Source organism: Teleopsis dalmanni, chromosome X, assembly GCF_002237135.1.
Source record: "Teleopsis dalmanni isolate 2A chromosome X, ASM223713v2, whole genome shotgun sequence".
Taxonomy (NCBI): Eukaryota; Metazoa; Arthropoda; class Insecta; order Diptera; family Diopsidae; genus Teleopsis; species Teleopsis dalmanni.
Window position 1 is genome coordinate 89,803,170 of NC_051848.1, and position 21,713 is coordinate 89,824,882.

General features: G+C 29.8%; 3 protein-coding genes across 3 annotated transcripts; 1 reads left to right on the top strand and 2 right to left on the bottom strand.

The window, feature by feature from the left end:
• Positions 1-7,044: 7,044 nt before the first annotated feature.
• LOC119689108 (uncharacterized protein DDB_G0281497) lies at positions 7,045-13,083 on the bottom strand. Its single transcript, XM_038103851.1, has 5 exons — positions 12,893-13,083; positions 12,643-12,807; positions 12,316-12,446; positions 11,787-12,259; positions 7,045-7,742 (listed from the first exon to the last, which is right to left on the bottom strand). Exons 3-5 carry the CDS (start codon positions 12,367-12,369, stop codon positions 7,391-7,393), a joined length of 879 nt encoding a protein of 292 aa, XP_037959779.1. The 5' UTR covers positions 12,370-12,446; positions 12,643-12,807; positions 12,893-13,083; the 3' UTR covers positions 7,045-7,390.
• A 3,003-nt stretch (positions 13,084-16,086) lies between these two features.
• Positions 16,087-17,353, top strand: LOC119688025 (geranylgeranyl transferase type-2 subunit beta). Its single transcript, XM_038102636.1, has 2 exons — positions 16,087-16,818; positions 16,874-17,353. The coding sequence occupies exons 1-2, from the start codon at positions 16,221-16,223 to the stop codon at positions 17,305-17,307; spliced, it is 1,032 nt and encodes a 343-aa protein (XP_037958564.1). The 5' UTR covers positions 16,087-16,220; the 3' UTR covers positions 17,308-17,353.
• A 1,048-nt stretch (positions 17,354-18,401) lies between these two features.
• Positions 18,402-19,688, bottom strand: LOC119688026 (dnaJ homolog subfamily C member 28). Its single transcript, XM_038102637.1, has 2 exons — positions 19,491-19,688; positions 18,402-19,426 (listed from the first exon to the last, which is right to left on the bottom strand). Exons 1-2 carry the CDS (start codon positions 19,587-19,589, stop codon positions 18,452-18,454), a joined length of 1,074 nt encoding a protein of 357 aa, XP_037958565.1. The 5' UTR covers positions 19,590-19,688; the 3' UTR covers positions 18,402-18,451.
• Between the last annotated feature and the right edge of the window lie 2,025 nt (positions 19,689-21,713).

The following is a 21,713-nucleotide window of genomic DNA, read 5'->3' on the forward strand; positions in this document are numbered from 1 at the left end:
TCAATTGTAGTTACTTATTTTAAAAAATCAAGAAATGTACAATTGCTTTTATATGCAAATTACTATTAATATTTAATACTAAAATTAGTTTTAGAAAGAAAACATAAAACTTGAACCATTTAAAGATTGCAGTACGTTTACACTGCCGCAATTAACTTCAGAAATGTTTTTCTGGCATGTTCACGCTATGAGTACAGATTGAAAGTACACTTATTTGTCCGAAAAAGTTGTTACTCACGTTATAAAGTTGTCCGACTTCTAGGCTGGTTGGTAAGACATAAAAAATCATATAATTTCATTTCAGTTTTTTTCATACAGTATTTAGTGCCTTTAGTGTATTTTAGAATAGTATATAAAAATGATAAAATTTCTTAATTTTCGTATTAACAAAATTCCAATAATTGTATTAAATACAATGTTAGGGATAACGATTATTTTTATTATTATTTACATCTATTTGTAATAAAAAAATATATTTAAATTCACATAAATCAAAGTTCTGAGTTAAGATGTTTTCAAGCTTAAGTATTGTGTAACAAATTTTAGAAAAAGTAGTTATTTACGTATTTAGTAAAAGTCTACACAAGACACCATTAAGGTAGTTCACCTATCCTGAATTATTCAATTGCTATTTTTAGTCTAAATAATTGAAATCAAATTAGGTATAACACTTATCATTAGCAGTTACAGAAATATAACCTTCATTCGTCGGTATACAATATATAATATGACTTCATTCCAGAATACCATAACATATCTAGTATTATTTCTAGTAGTAGTACTAGTATTATTTACTATTCGCATACGTTATCGAACCTCATTATCACATTTATTGAGCTAATTGCTTTAGTGTGAACGTATTGTTCCTAAGAACTGTTATCGTTATTGTATTATTGGTGAAGAAGACATATAATAACATTAGTTATAATGATATTTCAGTTAAGACAGCAATTGCATTTTCCTTATACTAGCCAATCATATTTGTCGGGTTGAACTGACTAAGCACAGAAGGTTTTAATGTGTTAGATAAAGTTAAGTTTAGATCATACTTTATTAGAGATTATATATGCAATTGTTTTACTTAATCATACTGACATGTATAATCTAATTGTTATAGTGGAATGATACTTAATCGCATCTTACGTAAATTAGAAATGCATTGAAAGAAATATAATGTCTGTCGCTATGACAGTATGAGTGCTAGTCTGTACTAATTAATTGAGTAGATGCTAATACGCATCATATTATCTGAGGTAGTTCAAATCCCCACGACAAGATAAATCCATTTTTTTATTTGACTACATAATTTATCATAAATTATTTAGGTGGTGAAGGTGATGAGGGTATTCTTTGACGAATTAACAGAGCTTGGTAGTGCTGATATTAAGCTAAGATTTGTTATTGAAATAAGTAGCCTTAGTGGACGGATAATGTAAATATTTCTTCGTGGGATCAAAATGAACAGAAACAAAAATAACAAAAAAACAATTGACAAGAGCGGCCATCATAGCTCTCTAAAGGAGGCCACAATACCTTAACAAATAGAGGTAGAATAGTGTTCAATTGGTGCGAGCCAAGAAGCTGCCACTCAAAACTCGATAAGCGCAGCAGCAGTAACCGAAAAGCCTGAAAACTTAGCTACCTCTTCAAATAAGAGCGTAGCAGAGAAGAGACATACACCAAAGCTATGCTCCCTATGCCAATATACAAAGGCGAACATGTTAAACATCGCTCTAATAGACAGAGGTCGGTCGAACAAACACTTTCAAAAAACGCCAACCCATAAAAAGCGGCTTATAAATGACCAATTCTTCAACTACAGAGCCGCAGCAGTAGCAACATCCGCAGAAAAAACAAATGCGAACACAACCAAGAACAGGCAGTCCAATAATGTGCCTCTTACAATAATGAGGTGAAAGACATTAAAATGTCTTTGCAAATGGACTTCATCCAGAAACTTATGCTGGACCAAATAAAAGCCAAAAAAGAACAGACCACAAAACCAGTATTCCTGGGCGCTATCTACAAATCAGTATAAATTGTTCTGCACTACAAAGGTGTTGCATCAACGGAATGGTTAAAAGCGACCATCATCAATGCGTCACCATGGGAAGGCTCCTCACTACCAGCCACAGAAGACTCTAAAATACTTCACTCATGGATCGTAATCGGGACCTTTCCTATGTCTCAGACCCTAGAGAGTTCTAGGATCCTGGACCTCTTACAGGGGCAAAATAAAGTCCTCTACGACAATTCATAGCGAGTACTGAAAAGAGCTGAAGGCTCCAATATCACTCTGGTTCTTGCAGTTGACCAGAAATCAACAGTCATCCTGGAGTAGTCAGGTGAGAATGCAACTTTCGATTTGGCCAAGAGAGCCTCCGGTTAAAAGCTGCGCTAATCAACGTCAATGCAATGGCAAATAGATTAGTTGTAGTGGAGTTGAAAGAAGAGGACGAAAGTGCTTCACCTAACGTTGACCATGCAAACAAAACATGAAGTGTATTCAAGCAAATCTTAATTAACATATGTTGAAGCTCCAACAGCCGAAATTAGCAGAAAGTTTGCGGTAGAAGCACCAGTGTAGGGCTCATTCAGGAGCTCTAGATACAGAGACAGCAGGCCTCAAAATACCAAATACACAGGTAATGTTTGACATAGGTGCAGTCAAACCAAGGGCTACAACGACCTAAAATCACTTCAAAAAATTTAGGACTTTGATGCTAAAAGAGAAACATCCTTCACAATCTAAGCAAGAAAAGTCTGAAGTCACTCCTGCAATAAACACCTACACAAAATGGGTATATCCGACAAAAATATTTGCGGGTTGTGCTGTGATGAGGAAAAGTCTATGGAACATCTGATCATCAACTGTGATGCACTAAGCTACACAAGACACAAAGAAGAATTCCAGGTGCATACCAACTAGAGGATGCAGACCTTCAAAAGCCTTCTCCGAAGGAGTTGGTTCGTTTACTCGAGATAGTGAATTTCTAAATACAAAGAGGTTCACAATAGATCAAGCTGATCGCATTGCATAAAGGCCTAAGTGTAAGCCTAATCCATAAATCATTACTAATCGATGACAAAATCGAATTAACTTAATCTAACCCAAATTAGCTCAACCCATAAATCATTACCAATCGATAACAAAATCGAATAAAAGTTTTTCCCAATTTCTTGTCGTTGTTATAAGTATTTCCTATCTGTGTGTTGGTCGAAGCAAGGTATATCGAAATCGCAAAGACTGCAACAGTAATGACAACTGAAGTCATTGAACTTCAATTTTGTGAGTTTATCATGTTTATTTGGAACATGAGTAAAAGATTCATTAACCCCTGATGTTTACCAAGCAGTCTTTATGAATATTACAATTTTAACTACATTCATTGCAAATCTTTTTTTGTATATTAAAAACTAATTATACGATAGATATTGCTGCCATGAAAAAGTATTCGTATATGAAAAATACATATATGATATGATCACCAAAACTGGATACATTTGGATTATAGCAACATTGTCCAAAACTTTGAAATTTTTTTGTAAGAATAATGGAGAGTTTTTTTAAAGAAATCGAACATGGGATGTGCGAAAAAGATTTCATATTTTTTTCTTAAATATTTTTCTATATTTTTTGAAACATTTTTCAATATATTTTTTGAATGAAGTTCAAATCAAAAGTGATCACCAATGTCAAATGCACGCATACCGATTGCGGTGATTTGCTTGTTTTAAAGTTTGTTTTTCAGTACCAATTCGGAATGCAATGATAACCTCTTGTCAATAGGTTTATTGATTTGGGGTAACGAAACTTTATTGCCAGAGATTATAAATAAGATTATATATATAAATTGTGTGAATAATGCGAAAACAGTATATTTATAGCATTTCAATATAAAAGCGAATTTATAGCACAGCATACTTTTTATTAATGAATATAAATGATCACAGGTAGCGTGGAAACGCTATTACTATGTACTATGAAACTGTGTACTATGTGTATGTTGGTAATTCCCTTACCGGTTTCAGCGAATTAATTATTTTTTATTATGGAAGTGATTGATATTTTTCCTTTGTAATGAGGAGGTGGAATACTTTATACATCGTCGTCGGAATGACATGCCGAATTCCCTAACATATTAATACGTAATATACGAACTAAAATACCCACTTTTTGAAAATACTAATTCCTCCCCATAAATCGCTTTCGCATTACTGCTCCATTAAGCAGTCTGATTTACGATATACGTTCAGACCTCTACATTTTCAACGCATTTTTCGGTGTCTGTCCCATTTATAAGCCGATTTTCTGGTTCGCCTTTTTAGGTCTAATCTCTTCTCTTATCTATACTATTCATACCTATCTATCCTTTAAGTATGAGCCATCTATTACAGGAAAAGGTGTGCTCTTATTTATATTGAGTATATCATCATTTTCTGACTGTGACCTTACAACTGGCACTTGCAGACCTTATAACTGACTGCTATAGTAGTCTGCCGGTAATTATAAGAATATATTTAATATTACAAATGTTGGATAAATATAATTAGTAGATTTTATCGAAAGTCACTTATAGAATTTTTCTCACAAATGGTACATATTGTGAGTAGTGTGAACTTACTGTAACTCGTTATTAACTTTTAATAGACATATAGACCAAGTTATCCATTTACTTAATTAAATTTGTTGTTTTTTCATAATCGAATACGACGAGTAGTATTCATCTTTACAAAACGATTAGTAAAGAAACATTGCGATATTACGATATTAGTTTGGCAGATTTTTATAATATTAAATTAATTATGGAATTTATAAAACGATATCTTGTAATTGTAAACAGATAATTTTTTTATGAATTGTTTGGACCATTATTGAGAAGGAAATCACTAAAAATGATGGGGTTCTGGATAAACATTTAGTAACAACCAGTTCAACCTTGTTGGAGTGTTCGAATTGGAAAAGTTTCAGATAGTTTTGGGCACTTTACAGGTGCTAAGAGTTTGCCATTGCTTTAATGTTTTTTTTTCTTTAAAAACTTTTTATGTTTGTTATATATAGTCACTTCCCCACACATTTGAAAAACACCACCGTCTGTTTCTTTCCTTCATCTCCACTTTTGGCTATATTGACAAGAGGTCTACCAACATCGTCTTTCTACTAAGAAGTTTGGGAAAAAGAAATAATAGAATATGAGAGTTCTTCACTTAAAGAAGCTAAATCACAAAGTGAAAAAATATCAGAATTCGTTTATTATTTTGTAACTCAAAGCCAACAAATCGGTTTGTATATCATTTTCGAGTTTCATTAGTTTGCCTAACAAGTATTTATGTAAGATATGCCTATTATTATTATTGTTAGGGGATGTGGCACTGCGACCGTCGGGTCTTTTGTGGCCCCTTCTGGGCTTAGAGTAGGTCTGTAAGCCCTGTTGCGTCCTAGGAGCAACAGGAGGACCGACTCCTCATTCTCTTCACAGAATCTACAGTTTGCATCCGTTGCTATACCCAGTTTTGTAAGGTGGTGTTTTAGTCTACAGTGCCCTGTTAGGATCCCTGTGATGATTCTAAGCTTTTCTTTTGATAGGTTCATACAATCCTAGTATCTCTTATTGTTATAACTAGCAATAAGTGATTTTGTCCTTTTTATTCTGGTTCTTCTTTATTTTTATGAGAGAAAGGAGTGTACAAGACATGCCTGTAATAAACCTACAATTCTGAGTGTCCGCAGCTGTGAATCAGGTTATAGCTGAAAGTTTATACAGTGGTGAATCCGATTTAAAATTTAAACAGGAAAAAAGACACATAAAGTCATAAAGCTTAACTATTCAGCATAAGATTTATATCCAAGCCTACAATTTTGAGTGTCTCTAGTTTCTTTGCATACTGGCTCTATGCTCCAAAAGGAGAGAAGAAGAGAAGGATAAGTGAGTCTCTATTCAAGTTTTAGTTAAAAGTTTATACTAAATTGTACTGAAAATTCGGTATCCCACTGGTATCAGATGGTATTACAGAGTACTCACATAGCTTAAATATGTGCGCCTTGGAGCAGGAAAACAGATCAGTAAGTATGAAGTTAGCTTCAGTTGGATCGCAATATAAAAATGATATGTAATTGTAGATTATATATCTACAATTAGGCTAAGATATAAATTCAAAGTTAATGCTAAATTGGACTGAAAATTTGGTAGTCTAAATGCGTCGTTATAATTATCAACTTTGTATCAACTTTTTCAGAATTTCTAAACCTGAAATGAATAATCTTGCAATAGACTCTCAGTATAGACTCAGTATGTAAATAAATGTATTCTCTACAGTAATCTACCATTATTTAAGATAATATGCCAATAGATGCATGTTTTTATTTATAGTAAATTTCTATAAAATTGTGATATACATTGAAAATATAGAAACACAATACTTATAAATACAATGAATTATATATACATATTTTTGTTCAAATTATAACAGACTCTTAGCCATAAAAAAAAAGACTTTAGTGATTAATTATTGTTCGTAATTTTGTAAAATTCTTAAATTATGCATAATATGAAAAAGAAACTTGCAAAACTGAATTAACTTTCTTTTTAAATAAAACGATTAATATAAATTATATATATATATATATGTAAATGAATATTTATTTAATATCATTTCAATAAATATACAAACAGATAGAAATGCTAATATTAGTACGTAAAATACAAAAAATAAAAATAATAAAATCATTACAATGTTTACATGAAACAAAATACAAATTTAAAAATACAAAATCAAAAATACAAAATTATGCTGTTTCAATTGATATAAATGTTATATTTGCCAAATAACAAATACAACAAAATACATACACCACTTTTAATAAAAATAAAACTAAAATTAATATAGCAGAAAATAAATGTAAGGCTTTCTGAAGGCAGAGCCTGGTTTTAACATACAAACAATATTGTTTTTAATATTTACAATTAAAACAAAAAGCAATAGATTCTTTATTTTATTGTTTTATTTTACTTATAATACATGAATATTTTTAAAAGTCTTGAATGTTGTGTTAACCACAATTAAAAAAATCATCATTGTAAAATGTTAATGCGTTTTTGCTTATTTGCTTAGTTGCTTAGTATAAAATTGATTATTTTATGAATCACGTATTTTCGAATAATATACATATACATATATGTTATATATATGTTATTGCTGTACTACAGAGTATCCGATAGTGGTAACAATATAGTTAACTGAGTTCTATATAAATCGTTGAATGAATTATATACAAGGAATTTTGTTAGAAACTTAAATTTGTGTGATTAAATTGCAATTACCTCAATATTGTTAGGGTATGGAAAATAATTAAAATAAATTTTAAAACAATTGTTAAAAACAGAACACGTTACCGACGCATCTGAAAACCGGAGGAGCCATCAGGACCTCGCGGCAAACGAACAACAACATCGTTTTGATAATTGTTACGAAAGTTTAGCGAAGAAACACTATCAGACGTTGCAGGTTGTGGCCACTGTTTTGCGGATGCATTAGGATGTTGCATTGGCCCTGGGCGATTGTTGTAAGCAGGTGGTTTTTGTGGAAAATATTGTTGGTTATGATTATTGTGATGATGAGGAGACGAATTATAAAAATGATTGTTGTAACCGTTATGACCGTTTGTTTGTTTCAAGGAAGCATTAACTTTAACGGTTGGTGTGCCAGTGGTTGGTACATGAGAGCCAAAAGTCTTTGATGCACTGTAAAAATATTCCATAATAATTTATTATATACCATACATTTATTAAACAACTAAAATTATTGTATAGGATAGTAATTATGTGAGATATGGGAAAAAATATACTTATAAATAAAAACAATAAAATAAATATATATACAAGTAAATAAATATATATGTATATATATGAATACATGTATATACAGCTGCGGTTAAAATAATAACACCAAGTGTCTTATATTAACTTAAATTACTTTTTTCTTACACTTATATATTCTAAACTGGAGTGTTTTAAAGCAATTAACTGTTTTCCTTGCAAATCTAGTTTTGTAGGCGTTCAAAATAACAGCACCAAAAGGAGAACTGCGCTGAATATTAAGTTTTTATTCCATAGAGAATTAAAATTTTGGTTGCAAATAAAGTGTAAGTAATAGTTAATAGTTTAAAAAACATAATATAACAAATTAAAAGTTTTTTAGTTGAACGCATGAAACATGTAAAATTATTCCGAATCTGATTCTTAACAATAAAATACACGCCAAAATAAGAAAATTGTTCAGAAACGCAAAAATCTATAGTTCGAAAATCCAAACACGTGGGCGAAAACCAGTTATGACTGGTAGAAAAGTCCAGAAACTGATACGAGCTGATAGAAACACCTAAAAATAACTGCAAGCGTGGAAACTGTTATAACAGTTTATAAAATTATAACTGGATGCCAAAAGTCCACGCAAAGCTCTTTGATTACTAAAGAGCATGTAACAAAGAAAGTGAAATTCGCCAAAGAGCATGTAGGATGGCCATTAAGTAAATAGCAATACATATTGTGGACTAATGAGAGCAAGATTGTTTTGTATGGTACCTTTGCATCACGTTCATATGTAGGACGACCACCCCAATTGTGAATACAAGCCACGATACACCAAAAAAACCATCAAACATGGTGGCTCATCTATTATGATTTGGGTTTGTTTTTCATATTACGAAGTAGGATCTATATACTGGATCAAAACTATCATGGATTAGCATATTTCTGTGTAAAAATTGAAGAAAATTATGCTACCACATGCTTCAGAGGAAATGCCACACTAGTTGAAAGGCGAAGCAATGGTTCGAAAGCAATTTAATTAAAGTAATGGAGTGGCCACCTCAGTCACCAAATTTAAACCCTATTGAAAAACCCTATTTGTGTATTAAAGTTAAGAATTATGTAGCCAAAGGCAATCCAAAAAATGGTGATGAGTTTTGAACCGTTGGTGAGCGTTTTTAGAACCAAATTAGCATAGAAAAGTGCCGAAAACTCATTGATTCCATGCCGCCACGCCTTGTTGTTTTTATAGTAAACTGAACGAAATTTTTTGATAAAAGTCACCCGATGGCGATTTATTTTGACCGACTGAAAATTTGCTTTCAATGACAATATGTAAGCCAAAATATTTCGTCGCTGATATTAAGACTCATTTAGTGAACAGAAAATAAAGACATATGATCTGCTGGGTTCACATATAAAACATCACAATTTCCTTTTTAATTTGGTCAATTTTATTTATTTATTTTAATTTGGTCAATTCGGCGATGCTAATGGAGAAATCTGCTTTGGTGCTACTATTTTGGCCGTAACAGTACGTAGTGAAAATAATTTAGAAAACTCAGTTTTATATAAAAAGTCTTGGAAAAATTTTATATACAAGGAATATCAATAGAAACACAAATTTTTATGATTAAATCGCAATTACCATAATATAGTTAGGTTATCGAAATTAATTAAATAAAATTATTGTTCGGTAAAAGGTCATATCTAAAGTAGTTTTCCTTTAACGCTACAATACAATTTTATAACTACGTATTTGGTTGCTTGGGTTAGCCCAGCAACCCAAGCGTGTTCTTCAGCGTGGAGCGTACGCTCCACATAGACAATTCTTATCAATGGGCGATTTAAACTTTCAAGAATTGATCAATGTTAGTTTCATCAAACCCTGTTTGATATACATATGTTTCATATAAAGACGGTTTAAATTTGGGGAAATTATATTAAAATTTAATAATAGTTAGCTATGATTTGTTATGTCATTAGTTTTTAACTGCATTTGACAAAAAAAATTAGTGTTGTAATTAAATATGCCAAAAACAAGAAACAGACTGTCTTCGTTTTTGAGGTAAGAATAACTTTGCGCTTTAAAATAAAAAGCAGAATGTATGAGTTATTTGTGCGTGGAAAAGTAAAAGGCAAATAATAATAATTATTTTTGAAAAATATAATATAAAGCAAATTTAATTATTTTTAAAGTTTTGTTTTCAAAAGACAAATTTATATAAAGTATGCTTTATGTGAAGTACAAATGTTGTTAAATGATAACTACATAATTAAATTAGAATTTAAACAACTTTTTTGTGCTGCTTTTTTTATTTGAAAATTTTTAAAATAACTATTTTCAGTCCCTAGTTTTAAATGCTCGGAGTTATGTTAATTTTTAAATACACATATAATTTTTTTGTTCAGGTAACATTGTCATTTGTTTGCCAATATTGGTGCAAACAGTGTAGTTAACTAACGTATCAGTTTGTAAGATAGATCTCCCTGGATTTGCGAAATGAACTTAATACCAAATTTCATTGAATTTGTTAATAAACTGGGACACTAGCTTGTTGACATACGCCTTGTGGATAGACGTATAAATAGAGATACGAGCAGAAGTAAAAACAAACAATATCATTAGGTCGGTGATACGTTTTATCAAGCTGATTTTAAATATATATATGGGTTATTTATATTACATCCGATGTCACTTTGAGCAAGCAACTAATGTCTGCGAAAACATAATATTCTCTTTAATTGCAATAGCGTAAAAGCTGTAAAAGCAATAGCGTACATAAATATATTTTAAAGGTTGAATGTTATGTTGAAGATATTAATAAAGTTTTGACTCCGAGCTTATACACAATTTTTATTTATATATTTGTTTTCTTTTTGCTTAGTCAGTATCAACAAGAGTTATGGCTCAACGCACGATCAAGGTACAGTTTGTAACAACTAAAAATGACAAATGTAGTTGTTGAGCAAATGCATTTCAGAAGCACTGTGTAGCAACAGCCGTTGGCTGTTTTATTCAACAATATTAAACTACAGTGAGTTTCATGAGAGACGAAGAGACTATAGCTTAATTATGCTTAGGACATAAGAGTACCGTATAGCTGGTGAAATAAAATTGTCGCTGTCTTGTTGGTAATTATTATCGTTTTCTGCTGATCGTTTGTTTATATAAATTTTGTTATTTTCTGAAGCTGTTCACCATTAAAGATTTAGAAATAAAAACAAATAAAGTCACGTTAATATAATTTTTATTTATATGTGTATGTGTTTAAAAGTTCTTCATAAAATTGAAAAACACGCACATTCCATCGTTCGATTTAATTACTCTATAAAGTTGACCAACGATTTGTTTATTCATTTTAAAGTTTGACTTCTAAATAATTTGTCATTGTTACATGGTGAAGAATTATATTGAAAACGAAATTAAAAAATAAACAAATTGCTAATCGTTTCTACTTTAATTCCCAGTTCATCAAGGTCTGAAAATTTAAGCTTAGATACTTAAACTTTTTTTAGGCAATTTTGCACCTAATGCAAACATAGAAGTTATATATACATTTTTTTTGTATTATAAGCATAATTTACACGCATCATTTTGCCATATGTATTGCGAATTACAAATCATTTATTGTTAAGTCCCCTTATTATGTTAAATATAAAGAAAGTTGAGAAAACCTGTAAGTCGGTTTTTATATATAATAATAAGTAATGTCCAATTTCAATGTGAATCCGAACTGCCACTCGTCGCCAGCGACGACCAAGTGCCGTTCAACACCTCCCAACGAGACTTCACAAGCAAGTTCCAGCGGAATGCTACAACAACAACAGCAACAAATATCGTTTTGAATATTTTACACTATACGGCAATGTATTATTTTAATAACAGTTCACTTTCACAGTTTTTTTACTGTTTTATATGCAGTATATACTCTTTTGACACACTTAATTAAAATAGTACTAGAGTTGAAAACTTACCCTTGGTCATCATCTGGATTCTTAGCTGAACCTAAAATCCGCAATCTGGCCTCGGCATACTCTTGCTCACGTTGCTGCAAACTCTTAATAGGTTGTTTGGGTCGAGCAGTATTGTTACGTGGCTCTAAAGATTGAGCAGGACGCCGAAGAATTTTTACAGTTTGCGAGTTAATGGGAGGCACGTAATTAACGGATTGATATTCATCGTCAGTTTTATGAAGCACCATTAAAACCGGGTTTAAAGTGGCAGCCATATTATTAAGTGGTGACTTTGTACTATCAGTGTTAACAGCAACGCTTTTAACATTATTTTGCATTGTACATTCTCTCATATTTACTGCATTAAAGTTACTATTAATACCGTTTATTGGATTAGAAACGTTATTAAAATGATCGAATGATAAACCAGATCGTGCACTGGAATTGCAGTAACGTTTTGTTTCATTGCCAAATTTTTGCAAGGAACTACTAAGCTGAAATAAATTTATTTTTCAATTATATATTCATACGAAGAATGCATTGTACTTACACATGCCTCATCAAGCTCTTCCCAATTATCCAAAACGTCGTCAGAATGAGACATTTTTACTTGATGACAACAAACGGTGTAATTTTTATAGTAGTGAAACGTTATTTTATTATACAAATTCACGTTTCGTCCTAAATTTTTTTGTATTACACAAAAAAGAGATAATATACAATATTTTTCGATTCAAGAATTTTTTCTTTTTTTTATTTTAATCTGGATTTAATTTTCAAAGCTAGACTTAAGTTTATGATGTTATAACTTCTTTTGCAAGCTTAAGTCAAAAACCTAGTGTGTTTTCGTTCATAAGTCAGTCATGTGAAAACATACCTTAATATAGCAATGCTTAGATGTTACTCTTCAGCAGCACCGATTTCTTTTATTGCAACTGAGCTATTGCACCATTCCCTTGACGTTGTTGCTCTCACTTTCTTCTGGTAGTTTTCATATATTCTTTTAAATGTTATATTTCGACAGATTCACTCGTAAATAAAGCTTAAAAAAGTAATATTATGCAAGTTAGATACAACACAACAATTACATTCCCTAAATGCTAAAATAATTTTGCAAGATATCTTACTTTACACATAGGACACGAAGACTCAGCGAAATGTCAAAACGTTACGTGACAAGAGGATACGTTATGCGACGCGACGTATTGAGAATCAAACCCTGTTTACATTTTCCTACATGTTTTCTCACAAACATGAGCTAAAATTCAAGCGCTGTGTGTTGTGATCCTTGTAATATCGTCCTTTGTACAATAATGTTTAATAATTTGATTTCCATTGATATTAAGAAAAGTTTTGACAGATTGTGTAATCAACTACAAAATAAAAACCAAATATTTATTTGATAATTTGTGAAGTGAAGTCTAAAAATGCGTGATCTAATACAAATGATTATTAAACATGAAAATGACGTATAATAAAAAATTTTTAATTTAATTGAATAATTAATAAAGAGGTTTTTTCGAACAGTAGTGAACTACAACAACAATCATTTTATTTTTTATATTATTTTAATTAATTGAATTTTTGGCTGATCATACAGCTGTTTCGAGTGTTGCCAAATACTCATCGAATAATTAATTAAATCATAAAGTTAGAATTATATCTCAAACATTCTAATGCGAAATGTAAGTAAAAATTCCAAAGAATCAAGTTGAAAATTAATATAGAATATGTGTGATGTGTAAAAATCGTTCTTTATAGAAAAGTGAACATGTGCCATTTCTGGAAGGGTGTGCGACTCTCCTACAATAGACATTTTCGGTGGCTCGCAAGTATAGCAAAAAGTGCATGCTGGCCTACATTCGCTTAACGAGACATTGGCATCACTGTTGCAATCTGTCAAATGTTTTGTTTTCACAAACAGCAAATCTTGCATGTGTGCACATAATGCAAACAAATTGTATTTTGTGTAAAAATAAATAATTGATATAAATTGAAAATTAAAATGAATTTTTGTTGACATATAATTTTTGACATATGATTGCAATATTCGTTGGAATTTCACTATAGTTCGCTATATGAAGGTTCACAATAGTTCGCTTGTTCTATTGGTAACTTTTTTTATACTGACCGAAGTGTTTCCCTAGTAAACAACTACTAGTCTAGATAGAGAAAACAGTGTTGTTTCGCGTACATTTTGGCGAGTATAGGCCAACATCTTGCTGTACTTGCGAGCCACCGAAAACACTTATTAATAATTTAGTAATAATAGCCGTATTCTTTTGACGTTAATACACCAATAAAACACATGTCACTTAAAAATTATCATGCAAAACAACAACAAAATTCGCAAAAATAAGCCCACTTTCCTAAAAGTGCTTAACGTATAACCTCACGTACTATAATGGTGCCAAATCTTAAGACTGATTTATTGTGAATGATTTTTGGAAGGAAATGGAAAACTTCAGTCAGCTGTTTAGTATTTGCAACTGTTGCGAGTGTTACTGATTAAATTAATAATTTAAAAAAAGTAGTTTTTTAATAAAATTTGTGAAAATGACTGACAGGTTAGTAACTGTGAAGAAGTCAGTCGTTAATTATTTATTAAGGAACATATAATTTCTGTATTATGTTCAATTAAAAATACAATACATGAATAAATACAAAACACAATCAAAATAAAAGCAAAAAGTTATAAGGCAGTTGCAAGACAATACACTTTAGTATTAACGATTTTTTGCGATATAAACGATTTTTTTAACAATCTCTTATTGCCTATGTATATTTATATAGAAAACTGTTTAATAAAATTCAACTGCAAATTTGTTTGAAATTTTCTTACTTGTCATAAACTTACTAGTTTAGGCATTGATGTCAAGTTACTCTTATGAACCAAAAGTTGTTCTATTGGCATATTCATGTCAAAAGAATACACCTAATATTACATTTGGCAACAATATATTCACAATATAACATTCAACAATTCATTAAAAAAATAACATATTCAGTAAATAAATGAAACAATTAATTTATATATACATATGTATATGTAATAAGTAATATTAATTCTTGATATAAAGATATTTAAATGAATTTATATATTTTATTTGATATTTTGCATACCTTTGCACTTTTGAATTGTAGTCACTGATAAGAGCATACCTAAAGTAAATTTAAAAAAAAGGCCATTGCTACAAAAACAAAATACAAAAGCTTTTTAATTATTTAACAATTTTTTGTTCAGTAGTCTTTCTTTGTAAAATAAACTGTACCATATTTTTGATTGATGCTATCTCTAGATTGGTATACTTAACTTAATAAATATGCATCCATTATGTCCCATTTTTCATACAAAATTCACACACAAAGAAGCTAAGGGGAAATATTTATGGCTTTTAAAACATTTTTAAGATTTATATTGAGTTATTATTATAACAATTTTAATGAAAAATAAAGATGGCAAAAGTAATTAGTTACTTATATATGAAATTCGAGTTGAAATTATTTAAGTACTTATAAATTATTTCTTCACTTAATTGCGCACTAAAAAAGGCCGAAGTATAATTTTTCCGACTTGAACACTTCACGCTGATATTTCTTATTGCACCTTCAAGAACTCTCACCTCTGTTTTTTGCTAATTTACAACTATTTTCAACCACTTCTACAACATTAGACATTTTCTGGAATTATGCAACAAGCGTTATATGTAGTTTTCTTTTTTAATGCTTTACTTCGAACATCCATGTCCCATCCTCCAGTGTTAAACATATTTTTGTGTAGATATTTGCCTAACCCACCTACTATAAGTCTATGTAGCCTCACAAGGTCAACAGCATACTCAAAGTCAACTCCGTTAACAAATATTACATACTTAAAATATTAAACCAAGCTTTGAATTACATCGGCAATTGCATTCTTTCACTGTCATCAGAACTATTTCATCGGGATATAAATATTAAATGTAATCCATTCCACAAATTTACCAAGTAATAGATGATAGATGCTCTGTGACGACGAAAATACCTTAACCAGTAAAATAAACCACTTTGTTACAAGCAACTACCCACTGTTTTGAAGCATATTGCTGTTTAAGACCTGGACAAGATTTCTGTATACACTCTCATATCAAAATTTCAAAATTTGCAGACAAATTCAAATATAATACATATTTTCATTTGAACATACAAATCTTATTGAAGTATAGTCAGGAAGCAAATAAACCAAAATTTTGATATGCCGCAGTATCGGTCTCATCAATCATGCTTAACAGCAGAGTGTGTGTGGCGTCACATTAATGCGGATTCATACAAAAATTCTTAAAAAACAGCTGAGCAGTTGTTCACTTCGTTGACTCATTTTTCTATTTAATAAATGGTATTCTTAAATCTATTAGACTCATAGTTATATTTAATAGTTTTCATACAAAAAGTACATATTGTATTAACTAACACATTATGGAATTTGGTTTTATAAAACGTAACGAAGGCCAAAGGGATAATGGTACAAATAAAATTGATGAATTACAGTTTTGGAAGCACGTAGAATATATTGAAAATCATGGAAAAGATCAAGATGACTATGAATATTGCGTGACTGAGTTCTTGCGGATGTCAGGTATTTATTGGGGTGTGACGGCGCTAGATATTATGAACCAGCTAAACCGCCTTGATAGAGAATCAATAATTGATTTTATACGTCGCTGCCAATGTCCAATAACTGGAGGCATTGCTCCATGTGAGGGTCATGATCCGCACATTTTGTACACGTTTTCCGCAGTGCAAATATTATGTATTTATGATTCATTAAATGATATTGATTGTGATGCGGTTGTCCGATATGTTGTTGGTTTACAGCAACCAGATGGAAGCTTTTTTGGTGATAAATGGGGCGAGGTAGATACTCGTTTTTCTTTTTGCGCAGTTGGTATACTCACTTTACTACAACGTATGAAGAACACAATAGATGTCGAAAAAGCCGTGAGCTTTGTTATGTCTTGCTGCAATCAAACAGATGGAGGTTTTGGCTCAAAACCCGGCGCTGAATCTCATGCAGGTATATAAATTACCCTCTAATTAAATTTCGAATTACTTTTAAAATGTTTTTGCAGGGTTAATATATTGCTGTGTAGCTTTCCTTTCACTAACGAAACGATTACATTTAATTGATATTGATAAACTTTGTTGGTGGCTCTGTGAGCGTCAGTTAGCCAGTGGTGGCCTAAATGGTCGCCCTGAAAAACTTGCTGATGTTTGTTATTCGTGGTGGGTACTTGCATCGCTTACGATTATGGGACGTCTTCATTGGATAAGCTCAGAAAAACTACAAGAATTTATTCTTTCTTGTCAAGATACTGAAACGGGAGGGTTTGCAGACCGAACAGGTAACCTACCCGACATCTTTCACACATTATTTGGTTTAGGTGCATTATCGTTACTTGGCTTTAACGGTCTTAAACCTATTAATCCTGCTTTATGTATGCCACAATACGTCATGGAGAGATTAAATATACAACCTCAAATATTAAGAAAGGCAGAAAATTGATATGTTGAAGAATAGTTATTTAAAAAATAAAGATTACTGTTGTAAATGGATTTAAGTTCAATTAATAGATATCAAACTTTTTTAAGCTGATTTGTAGGATACTAGATGCACATCGTTTTTGCAATATTGTTTATTTGTTAGCAGACTTAATTAACAAAAATAAAATAAAAATATGTACAGCAGCAATGAAATAAACAAAAAATCAATGTTTAAATCATGTGAAATCAGAAATAATTTCTGTAGAAAACCACTTATAGGTAAAATATATTGAGAATTTAATATTAAATGATCATAACAATAAATAATTTTGTGAAAAGAAATTTGCTTATATAAAGTGTACATATTTCAAGCTCAGTTCAATAAAGTTCATACGAAAAATTTAAGCTATTGAAGTGGCAAAGTTTATAAAATGAATGAAAACATTTTAAACGGCATCAAAATACATTCTTTTAGAAGTATTTAAAACATTTATTAGTTTTATAAATAAATTGTTTAATTGTTTAATGTAAAGAAAAATTAAAACCGTTGATCCATATAAGTTTAAATACGTAAACGTAATGAAATAACTAAAATAGCGAAAACCACAAGTCATTTTAAGTATAAGTTATATTGCTTAATAATGTAAAACTACTATGTAATATTTTTATTTTATATGTTTTATTTATTAAATAAATAATAACAAAAATTTATCACACGCTTTATCACAAAAATTTAATTAATGTTTTATATTTAGTAGTTCTAATAAATTCATTTTATATAAAAAATATATAATATTGAAAACTATTAAAAATACATTTGAATATGGTAAAAAATACATAATATTTAAGACTGATAAAAATATGTCATTATATTTTACAAATAAGTTTGAAGCACTAGAATTAAAAAATAAACAATTTTGGAAACTATAATAAATAATACTAATATAAATAAATATAAGGCAAAATCAATTAAAAATATATCACATATAAAAACAATAAAAATCTCGTTATATAAGAATATGATAAAACATATCTTCTAAAAACTACCAAAAATATATTAATATATAAATATTAGAATTTAAAAAATATATATAACATCTAACGCATAACATATAATTATATATATATATTAATATTATTATTAATATATATATTATTACTACGTATTAGGTTTTACTTGCAAAAATCGAAAACAGAGATGAAAAAAAATCAACGTTATATTTGTTTAACGACGGGCTTTTCAGTGTTGATACGTCTTTAACTTTCTTTGGCACACTTGGATCGGATAAAATTTTTTCTGCTAATGTATTTAGTTTTAAACGAAAAAAATGGATACTTATAAATGGCGCGATTAAGTTAAATTTGTCGATACATTTGTTTATTTTTTTGACTTCATCTTCAAATTTTGCCAGCTCAACATTCCATTTAGCATTCGTTTGTTCGTCGAAAGGATAATCGCCGAAGTTTGAACGTTTCACTTCAATATCGTACTTTAACTTCTTTATGGAGTCTTTTATGTCTTGTTGAAGCACTATCCATTCGGGTTTGAAACCGCCCTCATTTAAAATCTTATTCAATTTGTATGTTGTAGAGTCTAAAAAAGGATTTTGCTCATAAGGAAGCGGTTTACCTGTACCTTTGAGATTATCAAAATCTCCTTTTAGCATAGCTTCTTGTATGAGGTCTTCGACGACACGTTCGTATCCATATTTTGTTTTTGTGTTATGTTTTTCAAAAAATGTACCTTTTTTCATTAATGTGTTTTCACCAGCTTTTGACTTTTCAATTTCATGGTTAAGTACACGTTGTCTTGCTGTAACAACTTTGATTTGTTGGTACTGTTTTTCTCTTTGGGACGGATTCCCAATTCCCTGACCGTCAAAACTTAAGTATTGACGATGCTGCGGTGCGGTGTGTCGTATGTCGAAAACCTTTTCTTCTTCGTCTGGATATATGCCTCTTCGATTTTTTGCAAACTTCTCTTGTAGCAACTTAAAAGCTTCGTCCACAATTTTAAAGCGTTCGGTTGATGCCTCCGCATGACCAGAATCTGGGTGTACCTTTTTAACTAATGTAATATATGCACGGCGAACAGTGTCTTGATCAGCAGTCTCAGGTACACCTAATACACGAAAACATATCTACAAACATTTAATGCGCAATTATTAAAATAAAATACTTAAACAAATAATTATATAATATTACCTTATACATCTCCGATCGCTTGATGTGCATTGAACGTTCATGAATATTACACATAGCATGTCGTTCCATCATTTTAAGTATGCATTGTAGCACAAACATATTTGCTGTTCTCTGTTTTCGGCTTTTATCTATTTAATATAAATTCTTCAAAGCAAAATTATACAATAACAAATAAATATTGTGTGTGACAGAAAAATAAATAATAACTCCATTGCTTATTTAAAAACAAACATTTTTGACATTTAAACTGCTGATCCCAATTTATGAAGTCAAACTACAAACTAGTAAATGTGGCACTTTCAACTTTATATAGGAGTTCGCTTTTGAAAGTAGTTCTCTTGTGGTACAGAAGCGATGAAATTTTTAAAGATTTTTTATATACATAAATACAGATAGATATGTATATATACTATATATATACATGGTATGTAATTTTATGTATTTATGTATACAATACAGTAAAGTTATTTAATTTTACAATTTATATGTTACCTACAAATTAAAATTTTAAGGTAAACCAGACAACAGGATGGAAGGACAGCTTATCTTCAAATATAATGCAGATTCGTGAGTTTGACTTTTTTAAACTGAAAATAATTTTAAAAACTACAACAATTACTAATTATTGTAAATGTTTTTTTATTGTTTTCATGTTATTATGATATGTGCTTTCGAATAGGTTTTTATATTTTAACATTAATGCAACCTTATAAAGTGTGCTTGAAAACGTTTTTTCAGAATAGTTTTAAAGTAAAACTGCAGTATATAAATAAATGGTTGTGTAAGGCCCATGTTACTTATTTTTGCGAATTTTATTTTTGCTTTGCATGGTAATTTTTAAGCGACACGTATTCTATTGGAACATTAATGTCAAAAGAATATACCTAAAAGTGCATTCACATTAAAGAGAACGAACGAACATTCGCAGGTAATTGCACCTGCAAAAGTTCGTTCGTTCGCAAGCGCGCGCTTTGGTGTGGATCCACCTTAATATGTCTCTCTCAAATGCTTTCGACACTTTACGACAAAGATAGATTAGTTGATACTAATATTTCAACACAATTTTATTATATTTTCTAATTTTTGTAATTTCTAAATAAATTATACTTAAATGAATATATTGTTAGCTTTTAAGTTAGTTTTTAAGATAGTGCAATCAAAAGCATGTACTTAATGTACTTAATGCACTTAATAATAAAAAATAAAAAAAAATATATAATATTACAAAACAGTATTACTATTTTAAAAATGTTTAATATGATACAATTTATATTTACAATACAGTTAAATATAATTTATAAATAAATTTCATAAATTATAAAATTAAAATGTTTTGTTAAGTTGAAGCAAAAAGTCACTTAAAGAGTATAAAAGCTTTTTTGTCTAAAATTCGAAACGTTATTATCTCGATTGAAAACTTTTAAGAGAAAGTAATTTCTTACTCTTATGAAAAAAACTAGAAAAGATTCTATTTTGCAATTAGAGTAACATATCTAGGGATCAACGTTTTTTAATTACTTAAATAAATATTGCGAAACGCATTTTTGCAATCCCTATCACAAGCATAAAATATCCCGTTTGTGAAGTCAGTAATTCCTATCAGGGTCTTTCACTCATTTCTATATTAATAATTATAAAACGCCCATTACATAAAATTCTTAAGAAAACATGCACTAATTTTGTAAAGTATTTAAAAATTAGTATTTAAAGAAAAAAACAAAACCACAAATTGTACAATATATTTTTAGAACACATACATATATAATTTTTTACAAATGTGAAATTTGTTAAAATGTAATTACCATAATTATATATATCTATATATCAATAACAACACACTACTGAAGTATAATTGAAAATATTAATATTGCTTCAAGATTTTTTCATCTTCATAATTATTATTATATTATGGGAAAAAGTTTAAAAATAATAAATATTCTAATCACTTTAACTGATGTGCAAAATTAATGAATTAATTTAAAATTATTAATATGTTAATACATATAGGTATCCCCTTTTTTCTACAACAATAAATTGTATTGTTTTTAGTTAATAATTTAACTTCGATAATTCTTCGTTTCATCTGTAAAAAAATTTTAATAAATAATTCGTATATTTTTGTAAAATAATAACCTTTTATATTGCTTTTGTAATTAAAATTTAATTCCGCTTTATTTTTTGTATTAGTATGTGCACCTAATTGCAACTTTAGCGCTTACGATT

Excerpts from the sequence above, each read along its gene's own strand:
- LOC119688025 (XM_038102636.1), top strand. The coding sequence starts at position 16,221 with ATGGAATTTGGTTTTATAAAACGTAACGAAGGCCAAAGGGATAATGGT. Across the intron at positions 16,819-16,873 it reads CGGCGCTGAATCTCATGCAG|GGTTAATATATTGCTGTGTA; the intron begins GTATATAAATTA and ends ATGTTTTTGCAG.
- LOC119688026 (XM_038102637.1), bottom strand. The coding sequence starts at position 19,589 with ATGTTTGTGCTACAATGCATACTTAAAATGATGGAACGACATGCTATG. Across the intron at positions 19,427-19,490 it reads AGCGATCGGAGATGTATAAG|ATATGTTTTCGTGTATTAGG; the intron begins GTAATATTATAT and ends AAATGTTTGTAG.
- LOC119689108 (XM_038103851.1), bottom strand. The coding sequence starts at position 12,369 with ATGTCTCATTCTGACGACGTTTTGGATAATTGGGAAGAGCTTGATGAG. Across the intron at positions 12,260-12,315 it reads AAGAGCTTGATGAGGCATGT|CTTAGTAGTTCCTTGCAAAA; the intron begins GTAAGTACAATG and ends AATTTATTTCAG. Across the intron at positions 7,743-11,786 it reads AATCCAGATGATGACCAAGG|TGCATCAAAGACTTTTGGCT; the intron begins GTAAGTTTTCAA and ends ATATTTTTACAG.